General features: G+C 50.9%; 1 protein-coding gene across 1 annotated transcript in view; it reads right to left on the reverse strand.

The window, feature by feature from the left end:
• The window catches only part of FAM135B (family with sequence similarity 135 member B), a gene marked incomplete at its 5' end in the record, with an annotated part of 108315 nt that overhangs the window by 34554 nt on the left and 49686 nt on the right, over window positions 1–24075 (reverse strand). The window contains 4 exons of the mRNA XM_081116418.1: window positions 5893–6019; window positions 8165–8338; window positions 13919–13989; window positions 20373–20512. Of these exons, the coding sequence (XP_080972544.1) occupies window positions 5893–6019; window positions 8165–8338; window positions 13919–13989; window positions 20373–20512 (512 nt within the window). The remainder of the gene's footprint in view (window positions 1–5892; window positions 6020–8164; window positions 8339–13918; window positions 13990–20372; window positions 20513–24075) is intronic.

A 24075-nucleotide genomic window follows, 5' to 3' on the forward strand; every position in this document is an offset into this window, starting at 1 on the left:
CCGCCCCAGGAGCAGTGATTGTCACAACTGAGTGGGAAGAGCTCCTGGCACCTCACGGGTAGAGGCGGGGGATGCTATGGAATATCCCACAATGCACAGGGCCGACCCTCAGCAAAGATTATCCAGCCCTCTGGGCTCTGCTTTCTTACGTCTATAATCAGGAAAACAATGAGAAAAAAATGACCTTTCTTCCCAGAGCCAAATGATGACTTTTATGGGTACCAGGCACTTTTTAGCTGTTAAAAAAAGATTTAAAATTATATTTGTAGAAATGCATTGAAATAAAGATGAATTTTATCCAGATTAGGTTTGGCCCAATTTTTGTTCTGATTTTTAAAATGTTAAAACATTCTGCTGGCTTCTAAAGATATTGCTCTCTCTGGGCCCTGGGCCTTCTGTGTCTTAGCCTAAGTCAGCTGTGGTCACACCTCATACAGAGAGAGAACTTAACAATCTATCATCTCACCTCATTTGTGCATCCATTAACTTAGCACCTATTATGTGTCAGCAACTCAAGGGCTACAGAAATGAAGGCGTCTCCCCGGTGGGGGGGGAGGCCGCCATTTCCGTCGGCTCTGTCACTAACTCCTTGCACAGTGCTGAGACATAGTAGGTGCTTAATAAGTGCTTGATTAGTAAATAAACCCGTGGAGGCATCACAGTACAGAGGCAATGCCATGATATATTAACAGCAGTAATGAATATCTACGACTTACCTACTTGACGCTAGTTCCTCCAGGAAGGGGTATAAGGATCCTGGCAATAAACACGGGCGTATTTAAAGCAAAGGTAAAATGCAAAGAACCCAATAAAAATGGGGCAAGGAGCGAAAAGAAGACTGGAGATCCCACCCAGAAGTCAGCTCTGGGCCTGTTTTTCCGCCCCGCCTCGCCCTGCCAGACCCACGCCGCCAGTCCTGGAGAGAGGCGGCCGCGGCCCAGGGCTCGGCCTGGAGGGCTTTGTAAAGCCCAGCGCTCCGTGCAAGTGTGTGACGGGAGCAGCGGTCCTTTCGAGGGTGATGCTGTTCTATGATTCCAAGCAGGGGAGGCGGCTCCTGAGCACATTCTGCACTGCCGTCTCAATGACATGCACTCCTGCATCTGGGGAGCCATCACAGATGCAAGCAGAGCACAGAGGGACCTCACTGTGGTGGCCAGCAAGCTCATCTCAGCTGGAGTCGCCTGCTCTGGCCACGCGCACTCCCCCGCGTGGTCGCCGCCATCTGTACAGGCCAGCAAAGCACCAGGCCCCCTGGCAAAGTCAATGCCTAATAGTCCACCTGCGGGCTTCTGCTCTCCTGCACTCAGATGTGCTCCGGGGTGCGGTTTCCTGCACTTGTTCATTCAACAAGCACAGGCCCTGTGCCACACACACACGGGTGAGCACTTGGCACTGCATCCTGGCCTGGCAGAGCAGAAGAGCCAATGTCTCTGTTTCAACCATGCCGTCAGCCATGAGGTTAACCATCAACCTCATGGCTAATGGCAGGGGTGGGGAGATGGCACCACCGGCTGACAAACGTCAAACCCCAGCTTGGGCCCTGTCCAGCTGTGTGACTACAGAGATCTAACAACACTCTCTGATTCAGTGTCTTCATCTATGAACAGAAAGATGGGAAAGGCAGAGTCCATGTGCATCACGGCGCAACGAGGAACCTTGGAGCAGAGCAGGTGAAAATAATGTGACTTGAAATGATCGGCAACACACTTTATCCAAGCCTTGTAGATTTTTAATTTTTAATCACTTCCTGTTTCAAGGACTAGGTCGCATGGCCCACTGAAAGTAGAGACTGAGCTTTTTCTTCCTTTTTTTGTTAACCCTCACCCAAGGATATTTTTTTCATAGATTTTTAGAGAGAGTGGAATGAAGAGAGGGAGGGAGAGAGAGAGAGAGAGAGACATCGATGTGAGAGAGACACGCTGATTGGCTGCCTCCTGCACACGCCCTGACCAGGGCTGGGGATCGAGCCTGCAGCCCATGTACGTGCGCTTGGCCGGGAATGGAACCTGTGACCTTCAGCCCAGCGGGCAGACACTCTAAGCACGGAGCCAACTCCGCCAGGGCAAGACTGAGTTTTACACATGGTATTAGCCCCTGCAGGACACAGGTGTTACCACACAGTAGGGCTAAATGCATGACTGATGGGTGACTACATGAATGGACACACCGATGCCCTGCTGGAGGAGGCAGAGCTCTGAGACCAGGAGAGTCTAAAGTCCGCATCTCTGTGCCAGGTTACCACCCCTCTACCCTTGGCAGTGGAGCAGCCCCACTTATTTCAGTGAAAAGAAAGGGGGTGCACAGCCTCCTGGAAGGAGAAGGGATTCAGCTGATTTGGAGTAACTGGATTCCTGATCTTCAATGAGTCTGTCAGTCCCTGAGCATTTATTACTTGTGATGGTTAATCTATGCATCAATTTGGCCAGGCCATGGTACCCAGATATACATAGTCAAACATTTTTCTAGACATTTCTGCAAAGGTTTGTTTTTAGATGAGATTAACATTTAAATTTTTAGACTTTGAGTAAAGCAGTTTGCCCTCCATAATATGGGTGGGCTTCATCCAATCAGTTGAAGACCTAAATAGAAAAAGACTGATCATCCCCACCTCGTCCCAAGAACCAGCCTCAACTATCACATGAGACAATTCCTTAAAATAAATGAATCTCTCTCTGAGATATATGAGTGTGTGTGTTTCTCTGATAATCTGGACCAACACATCAAGCTTGTGTCAAGTGTCCCCAGCTGTACCAGGCAGTGTCAGAAATATCACAGTAAAAACAGCATAGAGGCCTCCAGGACGATTCCATCCAACCTCTGCCAATGGGAAATGGAGACCCAGAGAGGGCAAGTGTCTGACTCAGGGCCACACAGCAGGTTAATGATGAAGCCAAGAACAGAACTACATCTAAGTTCCTTCATGCAGTATCCTGCCCGCAAGACCACACTGGGGCTCTTAGAGTAACATGCGATTTAATTATCATTTGATATGGATAAACTAAAAGAAATATAATACCAGCAGAGGGTTTTATGGACCACTTTTATGCCAGGCTCTAAGCTCAAGGCTTTTATAGGCTTATTCATTTAATCTCAGCAACCCCACGAGGCGGGCATTACTATCCCCTTTGCCGGATAAGCCATGAGCCAGAGAGGAAAAAGTAATTCCCCAGGGCAAAGCTGCTGGCTTGTGAACAAGCCCTCCTTCCACTTCTAAATCTGAAGCTCTGGGAAAGAGGGGCTACAGGGTGAGAGGAGCTAATGACAAAGGTACACGGCAGGTCACAGCAACCCTCACCTCCCCGTGACTTGTCCTGTGAGTCAGCTCCTTCTGCTTGAAGACTTGAGTTTCTGCAAATGCTGCTGCACACAGAGCCTTATTGGGGGGAACACCTGCTCTCTCTTCCCCCAGCTGAGTGCAGTCTGCGGGTTGCGGTGTGATTTGCTAAAGCCCTGGCTTCTTGGGGATTTGGAGGCGCAGCCCCCAGGGGAGACAGGGGGCGGTAATTCTTTGCCTGGAAGCCCTTGTCAGGTGGGAGGATGGGGTGGGCGCCACACTGAGCCCACAGAATTGGACGGCCCCAGATGGACAGTGTACAAAGAGAACTGGGTCCCAAAAATAAACCACTGTGCTGAGCCCCGAGAGCAAGTTCACAGCTGAGCACCCACAAATAAGCTATTTCATCTGACTCCGGGAAAAGACAAGGACGTCTTCTTTGGCACACATCCCCAAAAATAGCCAAGGAAAAAATTTAAAAATATAAAAAGATACCATATCACATGCCTGCTATGAGTCTATTTCTGTACTGTTTTTACACACATTAACTCTGAAATCCTCTCTGGAACACAGGAGCTGTCCCATTTCAGTTGGAACCTACGTTTCCACAGTGAGAAGAAGCCCCCCAAGTCTCAGCACGAGCATGGCGGGCACCTGAGGCCACAATCTCCTCCCTCCCCTGTCACAGTGGTCTCAGAGGTAGAGGTGAGGCCGGGCCATGCCCAGCCTCCTCAGACACATCAGATCAGATGGGCTGAGTGAGTCACAGGGCCCCTAGCCTGCCACCTACACCAAGCCTAGCGTTTCTCCAAGGGCAGCCCGCTTGGCACTCTCATCACCAGAGACACCTGTCCTGTCCCTCCATTGCTCTCTATCCCTGAGGACACAGGGAAGCCTGTGTGTGGCTTAGCTCTGCCACCAGCAGCCCTCTCCGTGAACACTATCATGCACTGGCACCAGGCGTTAGTTCCACACACATTTCTAGAGCACCACCCACACGTGCCAGGCATGCTGCCGGGCCCTGGGCACGTGGAGCTCAATGAGCGGACTTCTGTTCCCAGCCACTCAGAGACAGATGCCTAGAGCTGACTGTGAAAGAAGCATTTGGGAGAGAGAATTTCTGGAAGGGAATCAGAGAGTGCTTCACAGAGGCAGTGGCATCTGAACGAGCCGTTGGGCGACGTGTAGGGAGCTGTGCATCTGGGCTCCTGCAGGGCAGCCAGAGCAGCAGCATCCTCACATGTTCCTGTGCCCCCAGCAAAGGCCCTTGTATTGGGATATGTGTTAAAAATGCTTTGAATTGATCTATGATCTTCAACATCCTGATGTCCCATGCCCCATCCCAGGAGCTAAGATTTTCAGGTAGGAGGCCTTTGGGGAAGCTCTAGGGCGAATACATGTGCGGAGTGAGAAGCAGAACTGGGTTGGGGTGAGGCCAGGCTGTGATGCGGTCACAGCAGAGGCTTCAGTCTCTACAGGCAGTCTGGAACAGGGGTAGGTCTGCAGCAGGCGGTCAGGATGATCTGGGCACACACAGGCATCCACTCATGGTGAGGGCTCTGTGCTTGGCTCCAGGAATGCAGAGGAAGCAGGAGGGCCCTGCCTTCTCACTGGAGCCCTGAGGCCAGCCATGCACACGAGGGGACACAGACAGGCCCACTGTGCCACTGGCTCCCTGCCTTCCATTCCCTGCCACTCTCTGCCAGGTGCTGTGACCATGCTAAGGATACCAATTCCTAGAGGTTCAGTGGCTGCCTGAGGTCCTACAGCTGCAAGTCAGTGGAGTCCACTCTCAAAGCAATTCTGGGCTCTAAAATCTGCTCTTATTCATATACCTGTATATATATATATATGTTCTATATTTATCTACTGTCTACCATCTATCATACCATCTATCTACCCATGTCTTATTGGTTCCATTTTTCTGAAAAATCCAGGCTAGTTATTTCAGAGCAGGTCCCTAATAAAAATAATCCCTGATTAGCTCAGGAGAAATATGAACAGAATAGTTCTGTGTGTGGCCAGTGCCCCATGCGTCACAGAAAAGTAACCATGGGTGTTTTTGCACAGGAAGAAACAAGGGAAAGGTTAGGATGTGCAGTTATTGAGCACCTACTGAGTACCAAGTACTGGAGCAGTGACTTTACATCCATGACAGCCCAGGACACACATATGACCCCATGAGGTTGTTAAATATTAGCAACCCCACTCTACAGGTGGGAAAACTGAAGCTCAGAGAAGCGAGCAAATGAGACAAGTAGCCAGGTTTTGAAACCAGCTCAGCGACAACCAGCTTTCAAGGTTGGTTGCCCCCCCTGGTCTGGGGGGAGCTCCACACAACAAGCCCAGTGGCCCAGAGAACCACATCCTTCAAGGGACCAGGTAGAAGAGGTGCCACATGCAGGCCCGATCCCCGGCCTCTGCCCCAGGGCCTCACATCTCGAATGTGTCTGATCGATGTGGCAGGGATTCAAAGAAGGGACGGTTGATAGATGACAGGGAGGGACACAGAGCAAAGACTCTCTAGTGGGACGTTTGAAACAAGCTGGCCCCTCACAGAACACCCCCAGGAAGCAAAGTTGGCTCGTCTGGAGCCGCCGCGGCCCCGCTGCTGTTACCTCCGAGGCGGCCGGCTTGCAGTATCCCGCTCCGAAGACCAGGTTCTCCAGGGAAAGGCTGGGCGGGTCCGGGCCCGCGTCGGGGGCGCCCTTGCCAAGCCAGGAGCCTCTTCCCGGGCGCGCGAAGCTGAAGAGGAGAGGGGGAGGGAGAAAGCGAATGGAGACAGTGCTGACACCACCACGTCGGCCCCTTGGGCTGGTGGGAGCCTCCAGAAGGGGTGGGTCTAACGGGACCACGGGCGTCGGGGCTGTCATCCCCAAGCAGCACGGTGGCAGGGCTGCTGAGATGCTGTAATTAATCTGCCGCACAGGCGACGTAGGCCCTGCGCCTCCACAAGTCAGCACAAGGCCAGCTGACGTGGCCAGAGGGAGGGCAACGTCGAAGGTAGGTCGCAGGAGGGTCGGGAAACCAGTGCAAGGACGGGAATTTCTCTTCCTTGGTCCCTGGTCGCCGCTTCCTTTACCTTTGCGGTTCTCCCCGCTGATGTACTGACGGGATCTACTTACACCCCTGTCCTTTCTTTCTGATCCCTTCTATTAAATAGCCTAATGGTCAGTTGTCTTCCACTGTAAGTACTGTTTCATAGGCGCGCCTTCCTCCCCCAGAGAGTCAAAGTCTCTAAGGGCAAGGAGGTCTTGACCGTAAGTCGCCTCAGCTGGCATCACCTCCAGCGTGGGTGCTCGGGAAACACTGTGAACAGTTTTAACCCCAGAGACCCACACGTCTGCTTCCATACTGGCAGGGGATGAAAGCTAACATTACATTTCTGCTTCGTCCATTCATTCGGATATCCATTAGGCTCCTGCCACATGGAGGGCGTGGGTGGGCCTTGAGGTGGCGAGATGATTAAGGCGAGGCCCTCACCGTAAACACATTTTAGTCTAGAGAGAGGCAGATGTAATATGAGGGAGGTAAACTCAGGCCAGTGAGCACGATGCAGTTTACAAGCCAAAATGGGTGGAAATGATGAACAGCGAGAGATGTCGCCAAGCAGAGTGTGGCCAAGTGGTTCAGAGGCAGCCGGGGGCCCAGTCGGCCTGAGTTCGGCCCCAGCAGCAGTGCCTATCAGCTCTGGGAGGTAGGAATAGTTTTTAAACATCCTGGTGCCTCTGTTTCTGGGGGGTTGTTGTGAGGACTTCATGAGGCCAGCCAAGTGCAGCTTTAAGTGCTGTATCTGACTCAGTAAATGCTGGTAGCTATTGTCGATCATACCACGGACGCAATACAATCTGATATAGTCATTACTGTAGTTACATAGCTACTGTTGATACCATAAATTCAATGAAGTGTAACATCACCACCACTCTGGTTTGTTTCTAACTGAAATTTGAAGCAAGCGTCTAGCTTAGCTAGAAGGAACATTCCAGAAGACATATAGCATACGTATATTTGAGCAATGATGCGTGTGGCATGATCGGGGAACAGATTGCAAAGTAATAACTAAAATGTCTCATTATTTGACTAAAGCGTGGTCTCGATCAGCCTCCAGTGGAGACGAATCCCTCAGCTGAACAACCTACTGTACCCTTGAGGGTTAAAAATCGGATTCTTTCCTTCAGTCTGCCTCTGGGAAGGAAAGTGTCTTTTGAGGTTAAATTTTAATTTCACACCTGCTTCCTTCTGATTGAATTTAACTGATGCCTCAAACTGGCCTCTCTAGAAAAACCAGAGCTTGCCCTCTTTGACAGGTATTTCCTCTAACTCTCAAGGATGGCTTTGTTCCAGCCACTGGGAGCCAACACACAGAAACCCTTCCTGCAGAAGAGAGAACAGAAGACGGTTCTGTTTTTGCCCATCCCTGGAGGAGCCCGAGCTCTGATGGTGAAACTGTCTGCGCTCCCGGCCGCGAGCTGGAGAGGGAGCAGCGCTCTGCCCCTGCCTGGCCACTGTGCCGCGGGAGACTCACTAAACCTTCCGTGGGCAGGACCCGGTTGGTTCCTGTTACAGGAAGATCGGGCTTCTCAGGGATGTTATGTGACTTCTCAAATAGGCACAGTGAGGGAAAAGCCAAGCTAGGTGTAGAATCCAAGCCTTCAGGTCTGGTCTGTGCTTGGCAGGTTATCAATCCCGGGCTCCCGGCCTGTGTCCCCTTGGCTCCCCCGCCCATCTCCCCCTGCCTCTCAGTGAGGCTCGGAGCCTGACCTTCAGCCTGGGAGAAGCTGCTCTGGCCTGTGCTGGTCAATGCTGCCACCTCCGTGAGTCTCACACACCCTCTGCCGTGGCCTGACCAGAACGTGCCTACCCTGTGCCTCAGGGCTCGTGACGTCATACCTGATCAGGGGCTGCTGCAGGGCCACCAGGGCCGCGTGGATGGTCACTGAGATCACCGACAGGTGGAAATAGTCGAACATGACGGGCACCTGGTGGTGCAGGCCTCTGCGGGGGTGGAAGTGTAAGCCCAGTGTCCGGCTGCTGATCACGGGGGGCCCCGCCACGTCTCTCAGTCTGCAAGGCAAGCGTGTGAGCTCAGGTGAGTGATGGAGGGTCATTTCTGCCTTCATCCAGGCAGGTCTGAGTGACAGCCTCACACCCTCCCCACCCCCGCCACTTGCCAGGCATACATCATCTCATCCAACCCTTGCAACACTGTCTGGTAGAAACTATTTTTTCCATGATTGGCAGATGAAGAAACTAAGGCATGGAGAAGGGAAGACAGACATCACAGCTGCTTCCCGGCGGAGCTGGGACTCGGGCTCTGCTGTCACTGTCACCAAGCCCATGGTCGGTCAGTGATGGAAGGAAACCTAGACCCTCCAAGGCCCATCTCAGCAGGAACCCGCCTGGCCCCCCTTTCACACTCACTTTATTTCCCGGCAGATGTCTGGCACTGCACTGCCTTTGTGAGTCTATTTTCTACTAGACTCCTACCTCTTAAGATCAGGAAATGTGACAAATTCATCTCCATATCCCCAACACCTGGCACAGGTCATGGCAAACTGTAGAATTGATCAAATGTTTGCTTAGCACAAGGAATAATTGAAGGGACATATATATACCCCAGTGTTCATTGCAGCATGATTTATAATAGCCAAGGTATGGAAGTAACGCAAGGGATGCGTGGATTAAAAATCTGTAGTGGGGCCTGGCTGGGCGTGGTTGAGGATCGACCTAGGATCCAGGAGATCTCAGCTCGATTCCCAGTCAGGGCACATGCCCGGGTTGCGGGCTCGATCCCTAGTTGGGGGCCTGCAGGAAGCAGCCAATCAATGATGGTTCTCTCATCATTGATGTCTCTCTCTCTCTCCCTTCCTCTCTCTGAAATCAATAAAGATATATTAGAAAAAAAAAAAAAAAAGCTGTGGTGCAAATATACAAGGGAATATTACTTGGCCATTAAAAGAGCAAAATCTTACCATTTGTGACAGCATGGATGGGCCTAGACGATATTATGCTAAGTGAACTAAGTCAGACAGAAAAAGACAAATACCATATGATTTCACTTACATGTGGAATCTAAAGAACAAAATAAATGATCAAACACAACAGAACCAGACTCATAGATACAGAGGCTGATGGTGGCCGGGAGGGAGAGGGGCTGGGTGAAAAAGGTGAAGGGATTAGAAGTACTAATTAGAAGTACTAAGTAGTAGCTACAAAATAGTCATGGGGATGCAAGTACAGCACAGGGAATATAGTCAATAATATTGTAATAACTATGTGTGGTGCCAGGTGGGTATTGGAAATATTAAGGGAACACTTTGTAAAGTATATGATTGTCTAAGCACTAAGCCTTACACTTGAAACTAATACAAAATAATATTGAAGGTAAACTGTAATTGAAAAAAATAAACAAATGAGAAAAAAGGAACAGTTGACTGACTGAATGACTGACTCCCAAGCATAATGACTGAGGAGCCTGACCAGTTAGTTTCCTCAAGGCTCCCCCACCTGTGCTGCACGTTTTGTAAGTGGGATGAGTCTGCCTCGTAAGAGACAAACCAACCAGTCGGCAAGGCCCGATAGTCTTCGGTTATAGAAATGGGATTGATTTTTCCCTAAATAAAAGCCATCCAGTGCTAATCTCCACTGTGGAAACCAATCCCCAGGCTCCCCAAGCTTCTCTGAACCAGAGCGCTTGGGAAGCTGGATGGAGGGTCTTCCATGAGTGGAGCAGAGACGCTCAGAGAGTGTTCAGAGGACAGACTTCTCCAGAGACGAGGGAGTGAGACAGAGGAAGGCGAGGGTGGCAAGCTCCCAAGCCCTGCCCAGCAGTGTTGCTGCCGCAAATCCGTGTTGCTTCGGGCTGTGTGCAAAGGAGCTCCAGGAAGGCGCCAGCCGGTCACGGGGGAGAGCGCGACTCCAACGCGACCACTGTAGCGGCCTCCTCTCAGCAGGAAGAGACCCATGGGGGCCCGCATGACAACCAGGAGGCACCCGCTGGTATTATTGTCCAGTTACGGGCCAGGATGAGGCCAACACCAGTGCGAGTGAATGACTTGTTCCAGGCCACAGGCAAACTGAAGTGCGAGGCCCTCTCCTGCCTGACCACAGTCGGCTCCATGTCACCGCACACTCTGCTGTGAGTCCCCTCAGACACGGGCTCGTAGGAATCACAGGAATATCCTCAGGGCTTGGATAACAGGAGGTGAAGCCCATGTCGGGGCAGCAAAGGCGTCAAAAACATCAACAAGAGCTTAAACCACGTTGATGGGAGTAAAGATATCAGAGAGAGGAGGTGACAGGTCTTTTGTGCTCTGAAAGGGACAGAGCCGATTAGTGGAGATAAAGCTCAGGTCATGGGGGTGTCTCACATGAAAACGAGAGAGATAAACTTGAAGGATTGTGAGCAGAAAGGCTGGGTTCTTATAAAGCAACTAAAAACTCAAACCAAATCACAAAACACAAAGATGTTTCATTGGAGATAAACAGGTAACTAAGTCTTGCCTATGTGAACTCCTATCCAGACACACCAGGCACCACAATGTGACTTGTTCCTTGAAGGAAAGAAGTTGTTCCTGATAGGCAGAGCTGTCCAAGGACAGAATAAGGGGAGTGAGCTCCCCGTGCCAGGTCAAGCATATGCTCATAAGCCTTTGTAGAGTAGCGAGTACTAATGTGAGGTTAGAACAGAGCAGGGTCTCTCACCTCCAGTAACGTAGACTCTGGGGACTGAATAATGCTTTGTCAGGGAGAGGGTGTTCTCCTGTGCATTGCAGGATATTGAGCAGCACCCCTAGACTCCACCTTCTAAATGCTAACGGCACCCTTCCCACCAGTGGAACAACCAAAAGTGTCTTCAGGCCCACAGATATGTCCCTGGGGGTCACAGTCGTCCCGCCTTCTGGAGGATATGGACGCCAGGAGCCCTTCCATCACTGATACTACATGCTATGCTTCTCTCCTTGTTCCCACGCCGGCCTCCATGGTTCAGAGGAGCCATTTGCTGGGTCATGTTCCAAAGCCAAATGTCTACCCCAGGATGTGTGACAGACGCCTTGTCACACTTACACCCAACTTATGAAAGAATATGGCATTTTCCATTTGTCTGTAGCCTCTGTCTTCCTGCTCCTCTTAGCTAATCTCATACTCCATGGAAACCCCTGCTTGGTTGTTATTAAGTGCTGCGTGTTATAAAGAAAAGATGACATACGGTGGCCACAAAGGGGAGGAAACAGATCTAGCTGGCCATGCACTTGGGCTGCTGCAGATACCATCTCTTCATCTTCAAGACAGATCTGCAAGGTGCAGATTCTTCAGTGATGCCCATTTTATAAACGAGGCTGCTGAAATTTAGGAAAGGTCAGGGACTTGCCCAGTGTCACAGAGGTGAAGAGCGCAGAGCCCAGGTTGCTGAATATCATGCCTTTTGTCTGGGCCCATCTCCTGTACACAGGCTCTCCAGTAACTACTGATGGTGCCATTTCCTGTGCCCACAGTGATTTATCATTAAGGCTGCCTGGAGGGCTGGTGAGATCAGAATCAGTAGCAGGTCTGTGGCCCATTGGAAATGCCTACCTTGGAGCTATGGGTATCTCTGAAGGAAGTGGGCAGAAGATAACGCAGGGGTGGGTTAATGAAATAAGTAAATGATAGAAATCCCAGATGGTTAAATGAGAACATGAGAACAACGGAGGCAGGGGCTTCAGGTCTGAGTTACAGGTCAGGAAGAAAGCCACCCTCCTGAAGGGCCTCTGAGTTCCACTTGGTGTTACAACAACTCCTGGGGATAGAGTGGGGGAGATAAAATTTCTCAAGCACCCACCATCCCACAAAGGGGTAAACAGAAGTGACGAGGAAAGAAGGTGGCCAGAGGGACTGGGGGTCCAGACAAGAGTGAGGAATCTGTGATGTTGAGCCAGACAGCATGGCATGGCCATGGGCAGATGCTCCCAACAGCCCAGAGACTAGATGTGACCATCCGCACACCAGCAGTTGTGTGTCCTCATTGTACAGACACCGTGAGGCTCTGACATCTGGTCCACCTCTGGTTCAGATCCCCCTTATTCAACTCCCCGTGTAATGGAAACTCCTGTAACAATCAGACACATCTCGGATGGGACAGTCCTTGAGAAGGGGGAGAAGTTCCAATAGGAATCTGAATTTTGCAGGGATTCGGGGGCTGTTCTACCAACTCTAGCCCATTGGCCCCCAACTCCCCACTCTCCATAGGATAAGCTGACGTATTGATGATGATGTTGTAGACACTAGAAGTGAGGGTTTATTGGCAGAGTGGTCAGCGTGTACTGCGATTCTGCTTATAGAACAGAGGGAAAGGAGTGTCCCCCTATAATCATAAGCCTAATGAGAGGGGTCTTCCAGTGAGTTTGCCTTGTGTCCCTTAGAGTTGGGGGGACACGGGCCTGAGGACCTGACTGATTCTGTAAAAGTCCTCAGAAGAGAAGCTGTGGGTGGTTGGGTTGGACAAAGAAGACTGAGCCGCATTGAAGGGGTGAGGTCCCCACCACCGTGTGGTGACTGTTAAAGCCCTGTGTTCATTTCCCAAGGGCCAGATGTGGGTTCTTTGGAGAAGAATCTTCCAAAAGAGCTTCCTGCAAGGAGTGAATGACCGACCGTAGGAGGCATCGCTGTATCACAGGAGCACAGGGCAGGCTGGGCAGCCTAGTGGTTGTATCTCCAGGGAATGCCCAAGACACCCCAAGAGCTGAGGAAGGGGGAGTTCCCCCCAATCAAGAGCCTGGTTTGCAAGTGAACTTATCATATGGGACTCTCTGCCCTGTACAGTCTCCTCCCCCCTCCTCCTGCCTGACCTGCAAGGCCTGCACTCCCGTAGGGAAGGAGCAGGACCCAGGACCCAGGACCCAGGACCCAGGACCCAGGACCCAGGACCCAGGACCCAGGACCCAGGACCCAGGACCCAGGACCCAGGACCCAGGATGTCGCCTCTGCCTCAGACAAAGCCTGGAGCTGGGGTAGGTGAAGAAAGGGGACAATGACAAGGCAAAGAAGTTATGAATTGGATGAGAGTTTAGATTTGGTCGTACACTTGGCTGGATTTTCAATGCCTGAAGAAAAGGACTGCTTATTACCCGCTCAAATCCTGCAGATGCTCTGTGACGGGACAGCTCGCCCCAGGGTGGGAGGCAGCCCCAGAACAAGCTTAAAGGAAGAAGCAATGAGAAAGGGAGAGTCACCTCCTGCTCATGTGATCAGCAGGGTACACTTAACCGGGCTTTCAATTGTCAGATGGGTGAAACCCAGTAGCAGGCATCAGCGCAACGCTGTGGGGTCCTGGCAGACCCCACTCCTCCGGTTCAAAGGGGCTTTGAGGTTTGCCACTGCATACAGTCATTACCTAAAAACCTAATGAGTACTGTGGTGAAAATGTATGGAGGGACCAGAGTGGAGAAGGTCTTGGGCACTGAACCAGGAGTGTTCTGTGCCCCAAATGCAGGGCATGGCACGACCGTGCGACACGCCCAGCCTACCAGCCTGGGTGCAGTGTGACAGTGGAGGGCAGGGCCGCTGATCCCAGGCATTTCTGAGGATGTGCTGAGGTTCCTGGCTGTGGGGTTGCTCCAGGGGTGGGGAAGGGCTGGGGAGGGTTAGGATTTCAAGGCCACTCACTGTTGTTCACTGTCTGTAAAGTGCAGGTCCACCTTGAGTTGAAAACCGACTTCACTCAGTGCCTCTTCCACCTATGAGAGAAACAAAGTTCAAGGGAATTCAGGGGTCAAGTCTGCTCCAAATGAAAAATCCGGCTGGTCTCTTTCCCCAAGTCTAGAAGAGGAATCTCACCACGAAGTTAATGATGTATGGTGGAAGCAGAATTTCCATGTATGTTCCATGGAGTTCTGGTTGAACAGGATGTCTGTGAGTATTGCACGAAAAACAGGAGGTATTTACATAGTCACATTTGGGGAAAATCCCATTTGTAAAACAAAAGCTAGTTAAACTATTTTTCTATATTGCAGGACTTCTGAGAGCCCCGTTCCCAAACAGCTTTGATGTGGAGTCGTTTTAAGCATGAGTCCTGTGTCCACCACGGCACCCACTCGGGAGAGCGGAGCAGAGGAGCCCCCCTGGCTAGCAGCGGGTAACGCTGGAGGTGTGGTCGTCCCTGCCTCGGGCACCTGCTGGGCGGGTGTATGACAAGCTGATGCTCAGGAAAGTGAAGACGTTTCCCAAGGTGGCTCGGCACCCTAAGAAAGCCCATCCTTCATCTTGAGATCCAGTCCATGTCACCATTTATATTTTAAGACACTTTAGCATTTTATGGCTGCATCCGTTCTTGGCTTTCAAAAAATCTGTTTTCATTAATTAGCATAAGACTATCTGTCGTTCCTGCCAGAGTCTCACATACATCTAAAAGATGGTGCCACCCCCCCTTTCTTCCTTTCCCACAGGAAACGCCATCCCCCCTCCCCAAAGGGGGCAGCTTGCTTAATGCCAGAGCTCCCCAGGGCGCCACTCGGCAGGAAGCCAGGTCCATGCGGCCTCCTCCCCAGCCCAGGGCGGATGGGGCCTGTCTCTATGACCCACAAAACCCCATGTTGCTTCGGTCTTGCAGTCCAGGCTTCCGGTTAGAATTTTTTCTTTTGGGTTTATAACCAGGAAGCCTGTAAGTCAAATTTCATCTGAAGACACACTTGGTTTCATCCTTATAAAGCTGCAAACATTTCAAAATCAGGCGATTTCACGTTTCTATTATAGGTTTCAGCTTATGAAAAAGAGAGAGAGAAATCCCTGGCTCTGGCCATGCAGTGGGGAGCCTCTCGTGGACCCGGCTCCCAGTGGCCTCTGACAGGTCCCACTCAGCCTCTGGCTAAGCCCTTGGCCACCTTCTCGCCCAGGGCCCTCAGCCAACTGGGATCGTTAAAGGAGAGACTGGTCTTAACTCCTTCTGGATCCCCGGCTCCAGGAATAGAGCCTGTCACATAGAAAATATTAATGGATCCCGAGAAATAAACAAAGCTAAAGCTCTTCTCCACACCCCGCTTTTGGGTTTTGTCTCTTTGCCAGAATGTTTCCATCCTGCAGGGTTGGATTCTCTCACCTCTTTGGAAATAAGTTCCCGCTGCAGCATAACTCGGGCAGAGACATATGGTGGAATTTATCTTTAGGTCCCCGGTGTTTTAAAATGTGTTATAAAAAAAGCATTCAAAAGTTAACATTCTGCTGGATCCAAGTGCTATGAAGAACTTCATCTCTTAGCTTTGTTTTGCATAATCAGGAACCTTGCTTTGTACACACAGCCCAAGCAACACAACCTCCTGCCGCCAGTTCCAGGGAAGAGCCTGGCAAAGCGATCCTAAGCACCTTCTCAGCATGCATTCGCCTGGTGGACGAAAATTCACTATGTGCTCCAGATCCAGACGTGCTGCGATTCCTTTGGAACTAGGAGAGAAACCCGGGCCAGGATGAGCCGGGGCTAGATTGAGCCCGGCTATGACTTCACTGATGTCTCAAAAATATTTCATTGCAAGGTGTTCCAGAATGAAGTCACTGCCTCTCTCACCATTCATTTCATCTTTGGCTGTTGGCTTCCTGCTCTGCCCTCCAAACAAACACACACTTGCACATGTACACATGCACACACTTGCACATGCACATATGATCACACACGTGCATGCACATCTGCACACACATACACACACATACATACATATGCACATGTACATGTGCCCTTCCATTGCTCTGCCTTATCTTGGTTAAAAACATAACCTTCCTGCCCTAGCTGGTTTTGCTCAGTGGTTAGAGCATTGGCCCGTGGACTGAAGGGTCTTGAGTTCTATTCCAGTCAAGGAATGTTTCCATCCTGCAGGGTTGGATTCTCTCACCTCTTTGGAAATAAGTTCCCGCTGCAGCATAACTTGGGCAGAGACATATGGTGGAATTTATCTTTAGGTCCCTGCTACTCACTATGTAGCAGGCACGGAGCTCCCCCTCTCCATTTACCACCTTATTTAATGTGGGTAAAACTATGAATGAAGTATTGCCCTGGGCAGTAGCTCAATTGCAGGCTCGACCCCCAGCCCAGTCAGGGCGCATGCAGGAGGCCACCAATTCATGTGTCTCTCTCACATTGATGTTTCTCTTTCTCTCTCTCCCTCTCTCTCTCTCTCTCTCTCTCTCTCTCTCCCCCGCCCCCACTCTCTCTGAAAAGCAATGGAAAAAAATACCCTCAAGTGAGGATTTTAAAACAAAAAACAAAAACCAAAACCTTCCTCCAAGGATCTTTTTTTTAGCACCAGGAAGCAGTTTTGTACATAGCAGTGAAAATCATGGTAGCTGGTATTTACAGGAGACTCACCATGTAGCAGGCACGGAGCTCCCCCTCTCCATTTACCACCTTATTTAATGTGGGTAAAACTATGAATGAAGTGTTGCCCTGGGCAGCAGCTCAGCTGGTTGAGCTGGGCAGCCCAGCCCTTCATGCGCAGGCACTGTGAGCAAACATCCCCCACTGTCTGTGCATTTGATCTGGGCTTTTTCTCCTTTGTCTGTTTTCCTGTACTTTGGCTCATTCTATTGCTATTTTATTTCCTTTTACTTTTCTATGTATGTGGTAAGTTTTCCCCAAACTTTCTGGGGGATTACACAGACTGGTTAAAATAAAATTCCCCTCCGACCTCCACACTCCCATTTTGTGACCATCAGTAAAACATCCCCAGCTGTGATGCGTCTGTCCTCGGTCACCTCTGGCACTTACTTGTGCTCGCACCATGTGGACAGGGTCTTCGTCACGCCTACATTTCCCACAGCACGGGGAACAGTGTGCTTGGCACATGGGATGCGCCGAAAAGCCTGTCCACAATGAGGGCCGTGTGCGTGCGTGAACAGGAACTCCGGCCAATGGTTATAGGCAGTGTTTTGGTTGCCATAAGCAGACAGATACTCACTGGAAACAAGCTCCGATATATTGTTTTATGGGCATATCCAATTAGCTTTAATTGCCACTGATTTGTATATAATGATTAACTATAACACTGCTGCCGTATGGGTTACCCCAAACCTAGGAATACTTTATTAGCTTGTAGAGACAAGTGATTTGATCTGCAGAAGGAAACAACATGTGCTGCCCAGCAGGTGCCCTGCTCAACCTCAGAATGAAGGCTGAGCTGAACCTGGGTGTCAGGAAAATTACACTAGAAAGGCTTTAAACTGTTGGGGCAGGAGCAAGACTCTGACGGAATCAAGATGGAACAATGACCAAGATGCCTGAGGAACGGCCAAAGCCAGCCTCCAGTGGCAGCCGCCCTGCCCAGGAAGGTGCCCCAGGTCAACGACGACAGCCCATTAGAGAGAAAGTGACATTCTCACTACAGTTCGGGGAAAATGCTTGTGTGCCCTCGCCCTAAGTGGGAGTTCCCCAACACTCACCCTCAGGGTGTCTTCTCCTAAACTAAGTGTGTCCAGCAGGGTCTAGGAAGGAAGTAGAGGGCACACTCAAGGCGAGGACTCCGAGTGCAGCCCGTTAAAGGGATGGGTTCAGACACGTGGAGCGGGTTTCGAGGCAGCGGCACGCCGTCAGTACCCCGGGGCTGGCAGCCACAGGCCTTCCCTGCCCCTCTGGGCCTGGAGGTCAGGCGGGAGTGGCTGTCAGAGCCGAAGAGAGCTGGTGCAGCGGGCCCCTTGAGACCTTAGGTAGGAGGACACAACCAGTGGGGCGCTGGAAAGCACTGAACCACCACCTCTCTGGAGGGAAATAGAAACCCGGATTGGCAGCACCGCCGGTTCCTGTGGTATAAATATTCTCATCCAATTGATTTCCAGCTACTAATGTGAAGTCACTAAATGCGGAGTTGGGATGAGTCGTGTATCTGTGGCTCTCTAGTGCAAGCAGGCCTCAGCACACCAGCGGACACAGACCCCCGGCCTAGGACCCAGCACTTAGGAGCCCAGGGAGGGAATGCCCTGGGCCTACTCTCCTCTCTTCCTCCAGTCACCTGCAGGATCTCTCATAGGCTGAACCCAAGTGGAAACCGAAAGGTAAGGATACTACTGATCAGTGCGTGCAGTCAGCCTCCGGGTCTGAAGCAGGTGGGGAGGGCACAGAGGGGAGACAGAAGGGCCGTCAGAAGACAGACAGCACCGATCATAGGGGTCCATTCTGGTCCTTTTGATTTCCATTACAGACAAGTGTCTGCAGTCACTGTGATGGCACAAGGCAGACGGGGATCAGGTAATAAGGCACACAAGGCATATTCCTTTATGTTTGCAGAGAAGAGCTTACAAAGGCCTAAAAAGCAGGGACTTGAAATTCAACTCATTCATTTACCAACTAAGTCATCCACTCAGTGTTTGCTGAGAATCTCCAGTGCAGTCCTATGGCAGCTTCTGGGGATGAAAAGAGAGACAGGAGAGCCCAGTCCTGACAAGCCTGTGGACTGGCAGGAGAGTGGCAACATTCTACAATAAAAGCCATGCCAGGACCTTTCTGACAGGAGCAGTGGCCTTCCGCTGCCGGAGGATGAGCTCTGCATTCTTCCCCTGGCCCTCAGTGCTGGGAAGGCTGGCCCCACCCACCTTTCCAACGTCACCTCCTCCTGCTCCTTTCCTAGCACTCGCTGTGCAGGTCACCTTGGCCCTGTGGCTTTTCCTGGAATCACCAACCTCACTCCTACCTCGGGACCCTTGTCCCTGTTGTGCCCCCTCCAGGGATGCCATCCACCTGAGCTCTTGGCTCACCAGGCTCCACCTCAGCGTGTGCTAGCTTCTTGGAGGCCTCTCCTATCTGTCACCTGCCCTCCCGGGAACAAGCTCCCTCTCTGTGAAGGTTGTGTTGAAACTGAGCTCTGGGCAATCTCAGGACCGGAGGGTCTCTCAGGAGGCAGCAGCAAGCCTTGCACCGTGGGCCTGCCAGGGCTTCTCTGCCACTCTGGGTGGGTCCAGTGGAGCTCCCGGGACCTCCATCCAGGGAGTGAATGCCTGCCCTTGACACCCTGGTAAATTTATCTCATGGACAAGTGAGCCCACAGCAGTGGGGAGGCGCAGGGCCAGAATGCACATGATGTATTTATTTGATTACATTGTGGGGAATTGATCTAACATGAAAATGTAAGCCCAGGACACCAGAGGTATTTTCTTGTTCGCTGTTTTACCTTCAGCCCATCACAGGTGTGAACATTTCACTTCCATCTGCATAGGGAATGTGATCACTACCTAGACCATAAAAGATGAGCACAAAAGCCATGGGGATGAGGGAGGACGTCAGGTGCCCAGAGGCGTCCGCAAGCACAGCAGCTGGGGACTGTGAGTAGGAGGCAGGCCCCTTTCCAGGCGCTCCCGACCAGGAGTACACTGCCACCTCCTTAAAGCAGGAACTACTCAGCTGGAGCGCGGCCACGGGGATTTGGGGTGGGGCTGGGGGTGACAGCGATGGTTTCGACTCCACATATCCCTTTGATGTGAGTTAATCTGAGGAACAGGGCATCTGCAATCACACTTTCAGTGAACAGCATGAGCCTCCCAGGCCTCTGGGCTCTTACTCGTGCTGTTCCCCCTGCCGAGACGCCCTTCCTCTTTCTCTCAGTCTGATGAACTCCTAGTGTGTGCGTTGCAAAGCCAGCTCCTTTGAGAACCACTGACGTCCTCCAGAGCCCACTCTTGGAGCACCTTTGCTCACTTGTGCACGCTGCTAGTGCAGTGACTGTCATCTATGGGGATGCGTGTTTATGTACCTTTTTCCTGATAAGCTATCGATTGCTTGAGGGCAGAGGACCTGCTGCCTTCTTCAGAGTTGCCCTTCAGCCACGAGGCAGATGCTCATAGACAGCCACCGGCTCAGTGACAGTGTGGCCAATAGAAGAACAAATGGGCAAAGGAAACGTGATAAGAAAGTCAGCAATCAGCCAATGGAAAGTTCCTGGCCTAGGACACGAGCAGGGGTAGGAGGAAAGAATGAGCACCGAGATGAAGCGCTGAGGAGGCGCAGGGGTGGCCTACAGCCGCGTAGCCCCATCGGGCAGATCTCAGAACAAATCCTCAGCTTCCACGGCCACTCGCCCCTCGGTGGAGACAAAAGGCCCAAGGAGGGAACCACAGCTCGTGGCTGCTGGTGGCGGACTCCATGACTCACCCGTTCCCCGTCCAAGAGCAAGTGAGCTCGGAAGACGGCGGCGTCGCCGACGGGCACCTCCTCGTTCCTGTATAAGATCTGGAAGACCCGGCTGTGCACGGTGCTCTCGTGGGCGCAGGCCGAGTGCAGGCTGCTGCCGTCTGCAAAACAAGAATCCGAGGGGGCCCGTGAACTCCAGGGCCACCCCGGACCTCAGCCGTCTCAGGTGTCTGTCCAGCTCGAGGGAAGTAATGGCCCCAAACCATGGTCCACGCCTAAGATTAAAATCACAGTCACTGAACTGGGCTGGCATCTCACAGAACCTGGGCCAGTCCCTTATGAATCATACAATCTTGGCCAAATCACTTGTCATACTGTCAGTTGGGCTAAGTTCCTCACCTGATGACATGTCCCCTCCTCTGTGAAGCCTTCCATGATCCCCTCCCCTGGAAATAATGAGGAGAACAGGGGACTGAGGACAGAAACTGCCCTTTGTCTCTAAGGACATCCTAGTGCCTACAGAATTGCCCTCTCCTCGAAGTGGCATTTGTATAATATGAAGGATGCTCTGTCTCGAATTTCAGGTAAATGTGCTAATTCTAATTGCATTAGATATCAAGTTTTTTAAAGGAACTTGCCCATCTCCGTGGTTTCCAATATGTTCCAGCTCTACCCTAATCCCTCAAAGTTAGGCTGAACTTCGGGATGACACATCCAACGGATGAGGTAAAGAGACCTTGACCACTGACCAGGGAGCAAATAGTGAAACCCTTCAAATCACTTAAAGCATAAACTACACAGTTAGAAAAATATAGGAATATTCTAAAATAATAAACGCTAGTATCTATATAAGGCAATGATTACCTTCTTATAATAACGACCAACTGTGTTTACTTTACAGCTTCCAAAGTGCTTTCAATGTGTTACTGTCCTTAACCCTCGCAGAAAATCGCTGGAGTAGGTTTCATTACAGATGGAAAGATCGAGGGTCAACGAAGAGGCAGGTGTCCTGCTATTTGCCATGTTACAAGGCACCATGGGTTCTCATGTTTCTTTTCACGATAAAATGTATTCTATCCATACTTTGCTTATCTGTGTACCTCAAAATGCTTAAACTCGAATGATGACCCTCCCTTTGCAGATGCCCTCACCTGCCGTAGAGGTCTCTGGGGGTGAAGATTACAAAGTTTAGGTGCTGTTCATGTGACATGAACTCTCGGCCCCAGAGTTGAAGCCCACAGGGCTCCCCTGCGCCTTTAAGTGACTGGACCCCTCCCATTCTGAGGACATGAGCATGCCTGCAGAGGAGCTCCCCGAGAATCAGGCCTGTGCTGAACGATCAAAACTCTGGGAAACCCCGTCAAAGCCTCCAGGTCTGATGACAGCTGGGTGAGGTCTGGGGTGTTACAAAAGAAGATGCTGAGAAGCTACCACCAAACTTCTTCAAACCCATATTCATAGGGAAGAATCCTCCAACTCATTAGAACTCATAGAAGTGGGAGAGCCAAGTTCAATAATAAGTGACTCAAGGCCAGGACCTTGGCATTCTTATGGTTTAGACCAGGGCATCCCTCAGCAAAGCAAGTGCGCCCTCTAGACTTGCCCCCACTTTCTCACTGTGTGGCCTTGGATGGGCCATTCAATCTGAGCTTAAATGGGGAGGAATCGTGCACCCCCCATTTTCCTACTTCAGTGAGGCCCCGATGAGTAGAGAAGTCTGGGCTTAACTGTACACTTCTCCACACCCGAGCAGACTCCCCGGTAAGCTGAGATGGTCACGCTGATGACTCTTCACACCAGACAGCTTTCTGGATCTTTCCAGGAACAGGAACAACAGAAAGTCACCTCGAAGCCAAGCTTCATTCATTTTTCTAACTATTTCAGAGGACAGGCCGAAGAGAAAGCCACCTTAAAGTAGAAGTTTGCTGTTCTTCCAGGAAATGACCAGCGTGACTCCCCCCATCACGTGTTTTCTGAGTGGTAGGGTGGTGAGCCTGCACTGCGGGGGAAAGAGCTATGACCTTCTGTGACTCCATGAAGGCTGACACTTTTCCTGGAGACCCTGTCACCACAGTACAAGTGGGACAATCTTCATAGGGAGAGAGGAAACTCCTGGAGAGAAGGGACCACGATCTTTGGGAGTTGGGGATATCCGTTGGACTGGAACAGACTCTTCCTACCAAGGAGGTATCATTAACATACTGTGCGGATTGGGCAAGGACACTGCTTCCAGAAATAACGGTACCCCCACAAAAGCTGGGGCCCAGGCTAATGGCTCTGGATGCTCACCAAGGCCCATGGATTCATGAGTCAGAAGTTGGTTGGGCTACACCATGACCTGACAGTCCCATAGGCCATCTAACGTGGCACAGAGGCTGAGCTCTGAAGAGCAATGGTGGAATATGTGAATGTCCCTTAAAGAGTCATAACTTAGGGTCCCAAGGTGTGGGCCCTCGAGGCCCCTGCAGCCACCTGGTCCAGTCAGGCGTTCACCATGGAGGTATAGTAGTCTCTCTCATAATATGTTCCAAAGCCCCAGTGGATGCCTGAAACCTCAGCTAGTACTTAATTCTACACAGGGGTGGGCAAAGGTAGGTTTACAGCTGTTCCTATGGAAAAAGACACGCAGGTTGTGATTATTACAGCAGCTTTCTTAACTCAAAAAGAACATACGCTGCAGCTGTCAACCCCCTTTGCCCACGCCTGTATGTACTTTTTCTCCTATATGTACGTAACTATGAAAAGTTTAATTTATAAACTAGGCACTATAAGGGGTTAACAACAGTAGTAATAAAATAGAGCAACAATCATGATACATGTAATAAGAGTTACGTGACTGTGGCATTTCTCAGTAATAAAGGTGACCTGAACACGGCCCTACGACACCACAACAGAACGTCTGATAACCCGGTGCTGCTTAGGGACCACGGGGCAGGTGCCCTGCACAAAGGGGTCTTCAGAGAAGCCCACATCACTGTGTAATCTCAGCGCTCCATGGATACCGTGCGGTGGGGGAGAGGGCCCGCATCTGCTCCCAGGGCGTTCAGATCCACAAGCACTTACGTGGAGCGTCTTCAAGGATATGAATGTACCTGTACCTTCAGTTTTCAAAGCACATCATGCGGGTGACTCACTGGTAAAGGGCTGCCTTTTAGTTGTCATTTTTATTGTCTTTTGAAAGAATGTAAATGTCTGGGTGCTTTCTACTTCAAGTGCACTGCCATACCTGGAATATCAAATACTTCGCTTAAATGCTCGGGGATAGGAGTTTATGCCTTGTCTATAATCCCATATTAATATGTTTCTATCATTTGGCTCTAAAATATGTTCATTCACTCATTAAATTCTTGTTAATCACCTTAAGCAGAGGTCCTGGGCAAAACACTGGGATTCAGCAATGAACAACCATAGGAATCCTGCTGGGGAAGGGGTGTTTCCCACATCTGTCCGCAGCCCAGTCCCTTTGCTGTCTATCCCCACAGACCTCTCCTTGTGTGAGTGAATCCCTTATCTCTCCAAATCCCCTGCATTATTTGCAACATCTTACGTGGCCGACTTTAACTGTTTCAACTGAGGTGGTAAATTCTGTTCCACACACTGGGTTTGAGGCCAGCTGTTGTAAGTTAACTCTAGGAGTGGGAAAAGCCACTTCTCTGTGATACATAATTCATACAGTCGCTCTCCTGAAATGAGCCTGCTGGGTCTGAGTCCCAGGTACCTCCCA

The sequence above is a fragment of the Miniopterus schreibersii genome (assembly GCF_964146895.1).
Source record: "Miniopterus schreibersii genome assembly, chromosome: 17".
NCBI lineage: Eukaryota > Metazoa > Chordata > Mammalia > Chiroptera > Miniopteridae > Miniopterus > Miniopterus schreibersii.